General features: G+C 37.9%; 1 protein-coding gene across 2 annotated transcripts; it reads right to left on the bottom strand.

Moving 5' to 3' along the window:
* Positions 1 to 3,779: 3,779 nt before the first annotated feature.
* Positions 3,780 to 16,308, bottom strand: LOC140954010 (asparagine synthetase domain-containing protein 1-like). Of its 2 annotated transcripts, none has more exons than XM_073403397.1 (12): positions 16,180 to 16,308; positions 15,205 to 15,417; positions 14,592 to 14,726; positions 13,679 to 13,816; positions 11,986 to 12,914; positions 11,160 to 11,391; positions 10,157 to 10,191; positions 7,947 to 8,127; positions 7,291 to 7,358; positions 5,598 to 5,681; positions 4,777 to 4,867; positions 3,780 to 4,417 (listed from the first exon to the last, which is right to left on the bottom strand). In XM_073403397.1, exons 1-12 carry the CDS (start codon positions 16,237 to 16,239, stop codon positions 4,235 to 4,237), a joined length of 2,349 nt encoding a protein of 782 aa, XP_073259498.1. In that variant the 5' UTR covers positions 16,240 to 16,308; the 3' UTR covers positions 3,780 to 4,234. The 2 variants fall into 2 exon arrangements, with proteins under 2 accessions (XP_073259498.1, XP_073259499.1); XM_073403398.1 differs by having other exon boundaries at positions 4,388 to 4,497.
* Positions 16,309 to 16,336: the final 28 nt, after the last annotated feature.

Here is a 16,336-nt window from a genome sequence, read left to right as displayed (position 1 = left end):
AAGAATCTGAACTATCTTTAAATATAATATTGGGAGATCTAACCTCTGCATCAGTGGATGAAATATTTGTAAGTATTTCATCAAAAATCCAGCGCAGAAAAAGGCGTCCTGAGAAAGAATGTGACAGCTTTTTTACGCACGCAATTTGACAACTTCGTGACTCTGACGTTGCGTCTATTTCAATTAGGGTGGTTTTCAATCTCCTCGTTCAAGCTTCTGCGAATTTAATTACACTCGGAAATTTTTATCGTTGAGATATCATTTCAAAATAAGTCGTTTAACAAAAAAATTAACACATTTTTAAGGGCGGTTGCTGAAACAGATTCCTAGAAGCAACATATTGTTTTAACCTTTCAAACCGATTCTGAGTTTCTCTAGCAAATGTATGAATTCAAACATACATGTCGCCTTGTGATTTACTTCTTGTATAAGAAAACTGTCCACAAGCATATATTAACATTTTTCTATGCCGGTAATATATTAAATAGGCTTCTTACTTTTGAGACTCTAGCGTGTGTTGTTCGTGCTGTGTCTCACTCCAAGGCAGTTTCCTGTGCATAATTGCATTAACTCGAATGGGAATGCCGGAGAAGTTATACCCTTGACGAAAATGTTTTTCTTGTTAAGCAGGTAGTTTAACTTGTGCTTTTATCAATATTCATGACAAGAATACTTGTACGGATACTGGCCACCAAGGGGTGATATAAAAGAAAGTGTTGGCACGCCAGGTGAATACGGATGAGGATGAAGTAACAACATAGCCTAACATGATCCGATATCAACCTTTTCCAGGCCTATGAATACGCAGTACTCAGTCATGTTATATTTTGTCTCTTTCGTTATACTGAATTGTTTAAACTCCTCATATTCACCGGTAGATTTGCGGGACATTCACTAAATAATTATAGTACTAAATAATTATAGTAATTTTCACTTTTCTAACTACAACAAAAAGACCTGTAATTTAAAATAACCCATATTGGAAAAACTAAAGCAAACATAACAAAAATCAAATCCCCTGGGGGTACAGAATATTTTCCCTGTTGGACAATATAAACATACAAGATTTTAAAATTGAAGACATGGTTTATTTGGAACCAAAGAAAAAAAGATGAGTGTATACACCTTTAATTCAAGAAATATATCCATGTAAAACGGAAATACTTGCACGTTTCAATCGTAACGACGATAATTAGTAAAGGCTGAAGGTGCAGAATTATTTCCCTTTCAAAAAATTACCTTCATTATAGTCTTAATGCTATATATACAATTAAGAGAATTAATTAATGAACTTTCAGTACACACTGAAGGACCCCTTCATAAAGTTTCCTCAACAAAATTAGTATTAGTAATCAAACTAATTATGTGTTGGAAATTTGCTTTGCAGTGTGGAGCATAGATATGATATGACTAAACAAAATTGTTGTTACTATTAGTCTTTCAGAACTATCAAGGTGGGCAAAATTCGTTGCACGAAAATTCCTCGTTGTAAGAAATGGCGAATTTCTATCAATCATTTTCGTCAATATTTTATCGCTGAATTATAAGTTTCGTTTCGATAAATTCTATTGAAATTTTATAGCAACGGGAGCGTACAGCAGCAGTTTTACACCCATGAAATTTTTTTATCTGTTCCTTGAATTTTTAGTTTACCCGGGAAGTGTGTAAGGACTTCGAGATGTCTACTTTTTGTTTTGCAAGGCAGTTCTTTGCTGCAACTAACTTTGAGTGGCTAAGCAATTGTTATGGCTAAAAACGGTTGTTTCTTTCGGCACTGTAGGTGTCAACTGCAATTTGGCGCGGTGAGCGATTGGTTACGTTATTTTTGTTAAGTTGGGAGTTGTTTTTGGGTTTCAAATTTGTACCTCAATGTTAACATAATGAATAGGGCAGCAAAGAAGGATTTTATCCTTTCTATCTAATCCACTATTCCCTAAACTACAAATGTACACTAAAATACCTTTTCTGCAAAAATTAGGCGGGGAATGAATTTAAATCTTAGTTTTATCGTGTCGTGTGGTTTTTGTCCGTTATAAATTCTCGAGACACTATTTTTCTTTTCCTAATTTAAAGAAAGTTAAATTGACTACATTGAAATGTAAACTGTTTAAGCGGCATAGTCTTGTCTCGTTTAGTCGTCATTTTTAGTGTTGCTTTTGCAAAGTAAAGGGACCTTCTTTCTTCACCTAGAAATAGGCTTGAAAGTAAGACCTATATACAAGTCTGTGTGCGTTATAGTTCTTGAGGTTTTTCACTATTGCAGGCAAACGTTTTCTCACAAACATTTATCATCAACATTTGTTCCTGGTATCTAGCAAATTGACAGGCTTAATTTGTATCATCTGCTCCGAAGTAATAAGTACCTGTTTTAAACCAGATTAGGTAATTTGCTTCCACTATGCTCGGGTTTCTTCGCTGTTTTGGTTTGCTGGGGTTTTGTTTAAAACGCACGCCGCAGGGCGATCGATAAATAATTGACAAACATGGTCTATTTTTAACCACACGGTTTGGCGCTCAACAAAAATGTTTACTTACTTCGGCACAAGTTTGAAAGTTTCAATTGCATTTGTGGGTTAAACTAACAACTGCCCCTTCTATTTTTCACTTCCAAAACTACCAAATCTCTAGTTTATTGTCAGCAGCGCTAATTGGCAAATTTGTGATACATCCCAGATACTCAGAAATGTAATATGTACATACAGACAGGTACTTCTCCCATTTCATGACTTATAATGGCATATTATCAGAATACCTTTTTTTTCCTGAATAGATAGATTTCTAAGACAAATTTTTATGGCTTAACTACAAAAATCAGCTCGAGTATCTTACAGACCTATAAAATCAGAATATTTACACCAATTAGCATATTAAAGTAGAACACTTTAAATCAGAAAGGCACCTACTTCTGAATGACTACAGAAGGCTCTTCCAACTTTGTCTTGTACATAATTGAAAGAGCTCGAGTCAAACTGTCCTAGCACTTACACTTTTTGACAGCAATGTTTCATTTGTTAAGCAGGTAGTTTAACTTTTGCTGTAATCAATATTAATGATCATGAAGATACTTGGCTATTAGCCGCCAGGGGTAGGAGGAAAAAAAATCGAAATGACAGCATTGGTTTGATGATATCGCGAAATTTAGATGGGGTGATGAGTTGAACGCCGTTAACCAACGACGCGTGCTTACTGCTGATGGCCGATAAAACGACGAACGTCTGACGTTCAACTGCAATCTGGTGTGAAAATTTTAAGACGTCGCTCGACGTTACGTCGTATGTGAATGACCCTTCCTGTGTTTATTTTTCCTTGGGAAATTAAATATCAGATAAAAAAAAAAACAACATGATCGACAAAAACAACAAGAAAAGCAAGAACAAAACAAAACAATAAAACATTTGAACATTTTCACAGTTTTGAGTCACGGACCGTAAAGTGGAATTCATTGCCAAAGGTCCGGCTGTAGTGTTATTTTGAAGCATTTTGCATAATCTCAAATCTTCTTCTCCCGTAAAGCTAACGCAATAGGTACAAAACCATATACTGTATCCTCAGACAACTCAGACGAGAGTCCAACTAATCTCATCCTAAAGGACGTCCAGCATACACGCCCATCGAAACGCCACCTAGTCTAGGTGAAAAATAATACACAAAGAATTATATAGAGTCTAACCATGCATATTCTAAGACCGTAAAGCCTTTAAGAAAGCAAAACAATGAAATACACTAAAAAGTGTGCCAAATTGTTAGTTTAAATACAAATGTAACACCACGCGCAGGAAATAAATGTTTAATGCAAAAATGCACTAGAATAAATACAATCTGCGAAACACTATAAGAGCAGATAGACCTTGACGATGTTTTGTCACAGTACATTTAATGAAGCTATTGGCAATCTTGGCCCATTTGTTCGAGAGGTGGACGACGCTAACCACTGGTTAAAACCAGCTTTATTCAGTGATTAATGCAATTGGTTTCCTTAATACTTATTTCCTGAATGGTGATTAATCCAGCGGATAGCTCTATCCGACATTTGAATAACCAGGGTATGAATCATTTTCAGAGAGCAAAATCATACCAAAAGAAAGTTTCTCCTCTCCGTGGAGAGGGGCGGAACTCTTGTTCATCCTGACTTGAAAAAAATCTTTGCCTGTTTTGCTGAACAGGGTATTTAATTGCTATTATTAACCACGCTACTGGAGTGTGGTACTCACTAACAGGTCAAAGTAAATTCTCGTTAAAACTCTAGCCTTGAGCAAGTCTCCGAGCCCTTCTCTCCGTTACTCTCCATTTTAGCAATTCGAGACCCAAACTGGATTGCCCGTTTGGGCAATTGTGATGATGACGTCAAACCAAGCACCCTTGCCGCTTGGCGCAGTAGAACTTTTTCCCCTGTCCCCCTCGGCAGGGCTGGGTCTGTCTGAAATTGAGAAGTTGAGTTTTGTCACTAAAAAGCGTCATACCCCCACGACTTCAAAGCAGAAAAGTTATCCTTGAAAACTAATGGTAAAAAAAGATATCAGTAAAGTAAAGGATAAGCTACAAAGCCCGTTCAATGTGTTCTTCGGATCATACATATTGAACTGGAATCCGAAAAGGTCTATTGACAAATTTTTACCACTAGAAAGGGAATGGGAAACCTTATCCAAGAAAAATGCAAAAGAGAACTCAAATCCGTAACACTATACACTTTGTAAAGTAATCTTCATTTTATGCTTTTGCATTCACAAGCTAAGGACATTAGCAACCCCATACCAAAAAATAAATTTTGCACTCTACCTTGATCCACACTGGCAAACTGTTCAGAAACGAGACAACGTCCTCATCAAGAAAGGGGAACCGCGCTTCCCTACCGTGGTCCGATATACACCTGAAAATCATTTTCAAACAATACTGTTAACTTAGTCATAGCGAATGAAAGATGCCTCAGAAAAATTAAACAGATCAATACAGCTGTCTTCTGGTGTTAAAAAAATATATTTATAAGCCTCAACTGGACAATCTAGGAATACAGTCAACAATAGCCAGCTGATGGCCGCTTAATTTAGGTTGACTTTTGAATGGAACCTACGGATAATCTGACAGGAAAGGAGGGTGCAGGCACGATCAACAGCGCAATGAATCAATCAGCTCTTTAAGCAGAAAAATGCAAATAGGGCCAGTCACAGAAAATCGTGTAGCCGGACTCAATGATAGATCCAGAGACAGGTTACTAGTCTAACCGGATTTCCTGTCACACGAACCATTTTTCTAGCTATAAACTCGAGGAAACAGTTGGACAGGATGCTTGCACGGACACTCTAATGTCGTTTCCAGGATTAGCACTGGGGAAACTTCAGAAAAACCTGCATGCCATCACACATCTAGAGCACCTCAGTGGCAAACTCAGTCGAAAAAAACAGTCTCTGACCATCTGAGATTCATTTTCGGAATTTCACTGAATTAAACAAACTTTGAGTTATTACAAGTTTGAATACGTTTTTATCTCTGGGCAAATCATTCGTGTGAGGCAGATAATTGGTCTACTATATACATAGTTTCAAAAAGGCTTCGGGGCTCCACTGCAGATGAAATTCAATATTCATACAGTAAACGCTGACCTATCATCACGTCCAAGGTTTCTCTTCCAAATGCGTTTCACTTCCATTTCTATCTCATCTATTAAACCTGACCAACCTTCGTTGCTGAAATACAAAAGAAAGCAAGGATGTGTGTGATCTAGTTAGTAGGGGAGAACAAACAACAACAACAAGCTTTATTTACATTTGGCTTTAGAAATGTTGCAGAAGGTAGTTTTAGTCTAACGGTCAGTTACATACAGTGTAATAAAAGAAAAACTAAAAATACATTACAGGTAAGGAAATGCCTAGCATCTTAATAAACCGTTAGGCTTCCGAGTTAGATACTAGTCTTGTATTGTCACAATTTAATATGTAGACATCAAGAGCAAAAGACTGGTTATGAAAGCCTGCAAACATCAAAGTTGAAAACGACGGTGCTATAGCTTATGTCGGAAGCTCTCTGACCGTGCACAATCCTTTGTTTTTTGTTCACAAATTGTGACTGAATAATTTAAATGCGATGTCTCTATTGGTCAGTAAGTTCAAAATGATAGGAATGCTATTGAACGTTGTTCACGGTCAGGTCTAAAAAAGCTAACAAAAACATATAACAAAGTCGAACGGGTTTCATAACCATTCCACTTTAATAACTATGGTATGAGGAACAGTTAGGCAAAGCTTCCTCTTCTACTTTTCCGCTCCTCTACGCAATTTCATCCGGGCATTCTTGAAGCTTATTTTCCAGAATCAGATTAATTGGGGCTGGGGTTAACTCGGCCGCAACCCTAAAGACAAAACTACTGCAAAATGATCCAAAAATTCGCTTGTGCTTTACAACGTTTTCAATTGTCCCTGAGAATGCTGGAAAGCGAATTCCGAGGACTAACCCTTCCAAAAATTTCAGTCATTCGAGGTCACCCTACCTACCACGCCCTCAGATCAACTCCATTTAACCCTCATGTCCCAAGAGAGACCAACATCAATTTTCCTCTTACAATATTACTAAATATTGAAGCGAAAATATCATTTTCACTAAACGGAAATTGATTTTATCTTTTGACAAATTCTCTCACAGCTGATCTAATAAAGAAATGCACGGAGATCAGTCCGGAGAATTAGTTTGTGGATTTTGGGGCAATACGGGTTAAACAGTCGTTTATTCAAATCCAGCTCCCGGATCAAGATACACCCCAAATCAAATAAACTTGTATAACATAACTAAGATAGTGCGCGCGCTCTGATTGGCCGAGAGGCGTGTTTGCATGAGAGTATGTAAACATGGTGTGACATCTTTTCGAGTTGAAACCTCGACAAGTTTACTTTAATTACCCATTGCCTCGTCGGCTGAAACTAGAAAAACTTTACAAAACATGCTGTCTCAATTTTTTATGCTTGAGCCGACATTTTGAGCGGAAACAATTCGTATTTTGGAAAGCCTCGTTTTTGCAATACAACTGATTAAGCATGTAAGATTAAAGAACTTCGTGTACAAGACTTCGCGACTGGTGAGAGTTTCGCGTTTTTTCTCCAGAAAGTTGATTTATAAAAGCTATAGAAAACTTTTTTCCTGTATTTGCATAGCCTGATACAAACACTCGACGGGTTAAGAGAATTCTCGACTTCGTCTCGGGTTTGCATAACTGTCTCGAATTCTCCCAGCCCCTCTCCTGTTTCTATGCAAACACGGACAACGTTTTCTATTGCTTAAATATTAAATAGAACAAGTAATTACATAAAGCGGGTTCTGTGCCTCGCGTATCCTCCGAGTTGCTCATCAGCTCCCATACCGACCAACAATACCTAAAACAAACAAACAAAAAAATATTTACATTAAATAAAACCAACAATAAGGTCGTTCAACAGTCCTTCGTCTGATACTAAAATCGACTCTTCGATCATTTTTTCCTTTATTTGTGCTTACATCTTTGAATGTTTTGCTGTGTAAAATATCTCGTTTAATACATTTACAACTTTATATCTCTTTGACCACAGTGGTAGATTATGTGACAGATATTTCGGGCAATTTGTACATGAATCTTCACACCGTATTTTCTTGAATAAGCACCGACCCCGGAATAAGCGCCGCATTTGGAAGAAAGAAGTTTTAGAATAAGTGCCGCCCCCGAATAAGCGTCGCGGTCCTGATATAATCAAAATCAGAAGTCGTTAATAGTGGGAGTATAATACGGAAATTAATGATACCGTAGTTAACACAATTCTTTATCTCGCGTCCAACTTTAAAATAAACTCTACCCTTAAATATGCGCCGCCCTCGCAAAAGTTTAAATTTGAGTAGATACGGTAAACTCTACAGCTTAGACAATAACACTGCCTAGAATAGGATAACTTTGAGGAAAGTAAGTTGTACTAAATGTTTGTGTTCTATACCTTAGCTTGACTTGTGTATATATCCTCTTTATTACCAACCAAAAGGGTATCCTCAAGACCACAGTTCATGTGTGAGGAGCGCAAATGACCAGTCCCACGAGCAGCAAACCATAAGGCACAGCCGATACTATCATCTAACACAGTATTTAAAGGAGACACTAAATGGCTGACATGGCGCGACCTGATCATTGGGAACAAAAAATTTGAATTTAAGGTGGCTCGACTGGATTTTTTGGGGTTGATACCTCCCAAGTTTGAGCATTAACTACGTCGGCATGAGTAAAGATATGGAAAAAAGGTTACCACAACTGTATTATATAAAGATGAAAATGTCTTATGAGCTGGGTTTTATTGCAATCGGAGTCGCCATGGCAACGTAATGACGCCATTACGTTTTTCATTTATCTTTGTGTTTCTCTGTACCAGGAGTTTTTTGAAGAAATCGCTTGAGGGAGTATGTGCCTGCCATAATTGCCTCCATTATAGCAAAGTTTGAAGAAATTCTATGAGAGCGTTTCGAGATATTTCGAAATGCAGTTTTAAGAATCATCAAAGTAGTGAAATAGCATGCTAGCCGCTCAATTCGCTAATATTTTAAGAAAATGATAAGCTTTGGGAACGCGGCTTCATCTCATAGTAGATTGATTCCATTGAAAAGTGCATACAAAAGAAGAGGGGAATTGCTCAGGGCGATCGCGTGTAAGAAGAATTTTATTAACTCGCATTCAGCTGCTTTTGATACAGTTTTTGGAGGTAATTTGTTCCATGCCTAAAAATTTTGCATTTTTCCATAAACCGCTCGATAAATTTTTTTATAAATTCGACAATCCCGAGATCAATCGTCAAGAAATATTCCCTGCAAGTTTTAAGAACATTGAAAACAGGGAAGGCTTTTAAATAGGGACTCAAACATAACCAATTTCCCCCCCAGATTTTGTGTTTACAAGTGAGCGTCCTCATTATTCACTGCCATTGTTTTCAAGTTTCATATGCACGTGCACAACTAGCAAAATATATAAATTTTCATCAAAAAGAACTCTCGATTACTTTCCGAAGAAATATCCGGTATATGCTAATAATTGGCTTGTCGTGACAGATAGCAGTGAGAGCCGAAACGGTGAACGTCACGGCTCATCGTGTAGGATGCAATACTTAATTATCTTACCCGGGTTATAACATCACAGAAACTCTCACAAAGAGTTGCTCTGATGTTATAATGTATCACTAACCTCTTTACCCGTTAATTAGCATATCCCAGAGATTTAACCGAGGGTCCTTTTTGATGCAAATTCTATCTTTTTGCTAAATGTGCACGTGTATATGAAACTTGAAAACAATGCCAGTGAATAATGAGGACGCTCGCTTGTAAACACAAAATTTGGGGGAAAAATTGGCTATATTTGAGGCCCTATTTAAAAGCCTTGCCTGTTTTCAATGTTCTTAAAACTTGAAGGGAATATTTCTTGACGATTGATCTCGGAATTGTCGAATTTATAAAAAAATTTATCGAGCGGTTTTTGGAAAAATGCGAAATTTTTAGGCAAGGAACAAATTACCTCCAAAAACTGTATCAAAAGCATCTGAATGCAAGTTAATAAAGTCCTTCTTACTCGTGATCGCCGAGAGCAATTCCCCTCTTTTTTTGTATGCAGTTTTCAATGGAATCAATCCACTATGAGATGAAGCCGCGTTCCCAAAGCTTGTCATTTTCTTAAAATATTAGCGAATTGTGCGGCTAGCATGCTATTTCACTGTTTTTATGATTCTTAAAACTGCATTTCAAAATATTTCGAAAACGCTCTCATAGAATTTCCTCAAACTTTGCCATAATGGAGGCAATTATGGCAGGCACATACTCCCTCAAGCGATTTCTTCAAAAAACTCCTGGTACAGAGAAACACAAAGATAAATGAAAAACGTAATAGCGTCATTACGTTGCCATGGCGACTCCGATTGCAATAAAACCCAGATCATAATAAATTTTCATCTTTATGTAATACAGTTGTGGTAACCTTTTTTCCATATCTTTACTCATGCCGACGTAGTTAAGGCTCAAACTTGGGAGGTATCCCGCTAAAAAAAATCCAGTCGAGCCACCTTAAAGAGTAAAATTTAAAATAAGGACTTAGCAGCGCGTCATTCTTGGCGTTTGGAAAGGAAGTTCTGTAGGAGTAGACAGCAGTGGCTTAAACGCACTATACGATTCGTACCTCATTTGTTGTAGCTCTTCAAGGGTCACATCAACCTTAGGGCAAAGGAGACAAAATGGTTAAAAGCAATAGGAAATACCACTAAGTATCTGCAAACACATCCCTTTCTTCAGGTTTTGTGTGATTCAAATTAGGTCCAAAGAGTGTTCTGACGGTTAAACACGAGTGCAGCGGATGTCACTTGCCTTGCCTACAATTCAACTGAAAAGACAACCTCTGGGCTGTCAAAAGTTCTTGTGAATAAATTCACAATTATATGAAGATTCGTGAAGGCGTGTGTGGCCGAGCGGTTAACACCTCGAACTCTGGATCTGGGGGTCCGGGGTTCAAGCCTCGCACGTCGCGTTGTTTCCTTAGACAACGAACTTTATTCCCCTTTGTGTCTCTTCACACAGGTGTATAAATGGGTACCGGCGACATACTGCTGAGGGGTAACCCTGCGTTGGACTGGCATCCCGTCCTGGGGGGAGTAGCAATACTCCTGGGTTTGCTTCATGCTACAGAAACGTGGCTCGTGTGCCCCTTTACCTTTTACCTACATGTATGAAGGTTCCTATCTCTGGAATCAAGAGCACTGTACGTAGTAGAGAGTTAGTCCGTATTTTAGATACTTTTGATAGGAGAAGTTCGACTGAACTGAGGTAGTACAAGCATAGTGTTTGATTGAGGTTTCTTGGGTAGACAAGCCATCCCTAGTCTCCTTCGCTGCCTTCTTTGTGTCGTCACGCAGCGCTTCTCAGAAAAAAAAGGCTGCGAAGAATACTAAGAGCCCGTTCAGAAGAGTTCGGACAAATTTTGGCCAGGTTTCTTGCTGCACGTGGGAAAAATCGTTCAAAAATTTATTCAGACCAGTTTAAACAGGGTATAATCCATACCTACCGAAAAAAATAGTCATCCTCGAAAAACTTTGGCTACTTTGTCTCTTTTGCTAGGTAACCCCGGCGTTATGTCTACCCTACGTCCTAGTAAAGAGGGCTTTAACCGCATCATTACGCAAACTTACCTCAATTAAGTTCCACTGTCGTGCCGGGTTAATGCGTTGAAGTTCTTCCAAACCTGCTATTCCAGTCAATCTATCTGGAACGCTGAAGTTTTTTGTCTCTATATTGGCTGCTGCTTTTGCACTTTGCTTCTCCTTTCTTTTCTTACCACTTTTCGTTTGTGCGTTGATCGAACGCGGCTTTTGTTCAAAAGCCACATTAATAAGATCTATGGCTTCGTCCAAAGGAACGGACCTAAAAAAAGTTGAAAGTTGTTAAACGATGACGCATTTTGAAGAGTAACGAGTGGCAAACGGGCAAACTATCTTGAGTTCATGAGTTCGCTATGCTTGTTTGATCAAACCCCGCTTTCCCCCTTCGTTTTTCCGGCTCTCCTCCTTCGTTTTATCGCTTAGTGGGTAACCACGTCGGTGTTTCAGCACATTTAATTTTAGGTCAAAGAAACAATTATTTTGTGTGTGCGTTAATTTATTAATTTTTATTTTGTTGTTGTTGTCTTTTGATACATTTGGTTCCCGTCCGTTTTTACGTATCTGTGTGGGTAGCTCTTTCAATTTTTTTTTTTATCAAGACTCTAGCCTGCGTAGCAAGCATTTCTTGCGCGAGTTCGTCTTGAAATTTGGGACGATAGCAATAAAAGGAATGATTTCTTTTGCTCTCGCTCAAACTTTCGCTCAATGACTCGATTGTGAACGCTTGCTACGCAGGTTAGTGAGACTGGAGATGTTTCTGTGTAGGCTACACCAAAAAAAGCCGTGAGATAGAAAAGCTTGAACTTAGTATGTTGCAATGCAATAGCACAACTATACGCATACTCAACCGCCTTACCTGTCCGCTAAAGCTGCTATCATCATTGAGTCAATACCACCAGAAAATAAAATTCCGACACGAGCATCTTTGTCCTTAGTTTCTAGAGAGCTCTTCTCTTTTGCAGTCAAACTGGATGAAGCTTCTTGTGAACCTAATGATACGGAGTTACTCTTTATCCTTGGCAAGTTAAAAACTCTCTTTCTCACTGCTTCACCAAGAACAGTAACAAACTTGTCTCTGAGCGCTTCAAAGGTAGAATTCCACCGTGTTTCCACCAAACCACGATCACAACATGCTTGTGGTATACTTTTACAATCACCAGCTTCGCTTGGCGTTGCTTCACGAGGTATAGTTTCTTCAAAACTATGTCGCGAATTTTCTGCGTCGTTAAGTTTTGAAAGACTTCTGGAGGCTAGAAAGGGTAGACTGTCGGAGGCATTTAACTCAACATTTCTTGTGGGCGTTCTGTTGGGTGAACTTAATCTCGAATTTACAGTGCTAGTACAATTTTCAAGAGCTCGGAACTCGTATCGTTCTTCACAATTAGGACACGCATCTTGGAGTTCCGATTTACTTAAGCCTGCTATACTTTTAGAGTTGTCAAGATAAGAAAACTCGCTTTCGACAGCGATCTTTTCGACTTTCGCATTCTTATCCTTGCTAGAAATGTTGTTGATTTCTGATGTAAAATTTTCTTCCAGTTTTTCTTCATCCTTAAAGCAAATTCTTCGTCGGGTCTCCGCAATAACACGTAGATCTTCCTTTGAAGGCATCTGCTTATTAAACGGTGACACGGGACAGCTTAAGAACATAGAGTTTTGAAAATCTCCATCATTGGAACTCCACTCAAATTTGCGAATGGCAAAAGGTTTTCTCGTGTTCTCTTCACTGGTGTTATTTAGCAAATCCACACAATATAAGCCATCTGCAGGAACTTCTTCGAAGTGCTGAAATAACCATTAAGCACGTTTTAACGTTTTAACCGGTTTGAGCCTGGGAATTATGTCACAAGCAGATTAAAGGGTGAGTGTGATGTACATTATGTACATCGTGAGCTATGATGTTTTGTTGGCCGAGTCGATAAACTCTGTCTTAAAGATTGACTGTGGTATTAATGAACCTACAACCTATCAATTAAATCACTTCAAATCACGAAGGTATTATACATAATCTTGAGTACATGAAGCAAATATAAGGCCGTCTACTACGTGGAACTCCTATTTCATCGGGCACACAGTCAGAGTTCTAGTAAATGGCCAGATTTTGGACCAGGCGTCGGCTTACCAGAGATGTCCAAACTGGACGTTTTGAGAATAAATTGAAATCTAGAGGCGCGGGGAGCAGAGGGGGTAAGTGTTATTTTTATATATGAGTGATTTTTATCTGAGAATTATAAGTTTTTTCTCAATAAACAATTTTGTGAACAGCTTAACCAAAGCTACACCGCCGCCAAAGATAGTATAAAGACATGAAAAAAGAAGCACTCTATACCATCCATGTTATGAAGGAACGATCAAAATTTAACGCTTAAGAGACGCTCTCCGAGGATCGTGGTTTGGTGATGGTGCGTGTCATTTTGTGAAGGATCTGTTGCATCATCCAATGATTGTATTCTTTTTCACCCCCTCACACAAGCATTTTAAGCGAGAAGAAAAGGATCAACGTGAAAGGTTACAGAAAAATAAAAAAGAAAAGAAAAGGAAATGAATACCAGTTTATCAGTTGCAGAAGAATTTCTTTCCGTCACTGACGTCACTGCTAGAACATCGTTTGAATCTGTTGGAAGATGCCATAACAAGCTGCGACGTCCAAAGAAATCTCGACCAAACCAAAGTCTCTGCTCATTTGCCTGCACAAAAATAGCAATAAAAACAAAAGAAACTACAAAGTGGCGCGTTGCCTTTCTTTGGAAAAATACAAGTAAACATCTTTGGTTCTCAAATTCCTTGTTATTTCGACAGAGACAAAAAAAAAACAAATTTTTTCTTCGGCGTGTTCACTATACCTACATGAACTCATGAGAACAGGGTGGACCTCATATTTTCAATGGGGAAACCGCATAAAAGGAGTATTTTTTTTTCTGACTGGTGTGTGAAAAGAACAGATAACATAGGAATCAGGATTTAGATTTGATCTAACAAATTCATGTGTGATTGGTTCAGATTCAAAATCCATTTCAATTGATTTTAGCAAATTAACGAAAATATTTTAGGATTAATGAATTAATGAGTCCAGATTTGGTTTTTCCTAAAAACACCCTAACAAATGTTCAAACTTCCAAGGGAAAAGAAATTACTTGCAGTAATATAAAAAAAGGGTCACCAGAGAAATGTAGGTTGTGTAATTGATTAGAGTTTTTGGTCAGCACCCTCCCCTCTCTTCTTTGCATTAATTTTGTTGAGATTTAATATGTCCTATAAAGTAAAACAAAAAATGGATGTTGTCAATCAACTTTGCTTTCATGTCAAAAAAACGTGTTTTTAGAAATCCATTAACATTACTGTTATAATAATAATAATAATAATAATAATAATAATAATAATAATAATAATAATATAATGAAAATAATGGTAATATTGCCATCATTAGATTTACTGTTTCAATCTGTGCCTATTTAAGTTTACCTGCCAGTAAACAAATGACCAGGGTCCTTGAACTTTGGCCATTGTTGAAAGAATGTGTTGAGAGGGAGTCACGTCTGGAGAATGGCTGGACAAGTATTCTAGCAGAACCAAGGTATCATTGTCACTTTCATTTACCTAAAAGGGAAGAAAAGAAAACAGGAAAAAGATTGGAAGAACAGATTCAGTCAAACCTCCCAAACATGATCACTCAAAAGGTTTAACGGTCACTTATAGGAGGTGGTCGTTTAAGAGAATTGAACTTCAAGAACAGAAAGTCCCTTTGTAGAAGATGTCTGGGCACATTTACATATTAGAAAAGAGTTCATTGCATGCAATTTCTGCATTGACAATATGTGTAGTTTTATGTTATCACTAAAAGTTCTTTGCACACTCTGAGTAGTGTAGCACATACATCAAACAAAGGAATTAAAACTTGCCTCAAGTAGTCACTTGCACGAGGAAAAAAACAACTGGAAAATTCTAAATCCATCATTGATAAAAGTGGTCAATGGGAGGTGGTCGCTTGCAAGAGGTGGTCACATATGGAGGTTCGACTATACCTTTTATTTTTTCAATCTTTCCCCAAAAACCTGAACACACTACTTCTACTTACAGCTAGACCGCCAAATACTTCTCCATTCCATAATAAAATATTCCCACACTCATCTTGTAATGGCTGTGGAGTCTTCCTGCCTCTTAAATGAAGCACTGTGCTTACAAAAGCCAAGCAGATGGTTCCATTTTCATTTTCCACAGAAACCTCATTTCTTCCACTGTGATCTGGACCCCTTCTTTCCAGGTGAGGAAGAATGGAACCTGAAATAACCTTTTAAAATGAATTTTTTATTTGTTATTTATTTAAGATATTTCCCTTTTCAGTTTTTTTCCTTTTTTCTCGCTAATCTTCAAATACTGACTAGATTAATTCGTTGAAGTGATATTCTTCTTCCAGTAATTGGCAAATAAAAAAAAAATAGATGGGTCGTTGATATTGGTGGGGGAGGGGGATGGGGGTTAATACAAAATAGAGTCTCCAATTAGCTTTTAGATCTCCATAGGTAATGGCATCCCTGCAATACATGAAGTCATTAGCACAACGATTTCAGGTGTTTTAGATGTGCAAAGCTTGAAAAAAGAAAAAAAGAAGAAGAGGAAAGTGTCCTAAAACTGCAGAGCACCATTTTTTTTTTTGGTCCAATGTCTGTATTAAAATGCTATGAACATCACATTCTTCCCTCCGGTAGGATACTTAACATAAGCAATCAACCAGATCCTGCGTGGCTGACCGGTCAAGGGATTGAATCCTTTCAAAAACTCTGAATTACATATTGTCTTTGTCCCACTAGAACACTCGCATTTGTGATGTGTGGCCCCAGCGGGGCATTGTCGCTAGACTGAGGTACAGGTGTATTCATACTTACCTAATACTTTTTTGGTGCATTTCCTTAGTTTTTTTGTTCAATTAAAGAGCGGTACTTCACAGACAAACACCTCACAGTAAGTATAAACCAGTCACTATCAAGAGGTGCAAGAAAATATAACTTCTAAATCGTCAGCTATTCTATTTCAAATAGTTAAATCTGCCCACCTGGAAACTATACCTTGAACACTGATTATCTACGAAAAGACAGCAGCAAATTCCACACATCCTGATTACAGATTCCGGCAAACACTCTTCATGAACTTTCGTTGATTTCTTGGCAAAGAGCGTCCGCCATTTTCAAATTTCTTACCCTGCGCCCTTT

The sequence above is a fragment of the Porites lutea genome, chromosome 12, assembly GCF_958299795.1.
Source record: "Porites lutea chromosome 12, jaPorLute2.1, whole genome shotgun sequence".
Classification (NCBI taxonomy): Eukaryota; Metazoa; Cnidaria; class Anthozoa; order Scleractinia; family Poritidae; genus Porites; species Porites lutea.
The sequence above is the reverse complement of the archived record's forward strand: the minus strand, read 5'-3'. Positions and strand labels throughout refer to the sequence as shown.

Bases quoted from the DNA above. Each gene is read 5' to 3' on its own strand.
- LOC140954010 (XM_073403397.1), bottom strand. From the start codon at position 16,239: ATGTGTGGAATTTGCTGCTGTCTTTTCGTAGATAATCAGTGTTCAAGG. The intron at 15,418-16,179 runs GTGGGCAGATTT...TCATTTTAAAAG, and splicing joins GTTCAAGGTATAGTTTCCAG to GTTATTTCAGGTTCCATTCT. The intron at 7,359-7,946 runs GTATAGAACACA...TGTTTGTTTTAG, and splicing joins TATACACAAGTCAAGCTAAG to GTATTGTTGGTCGGTATGGG.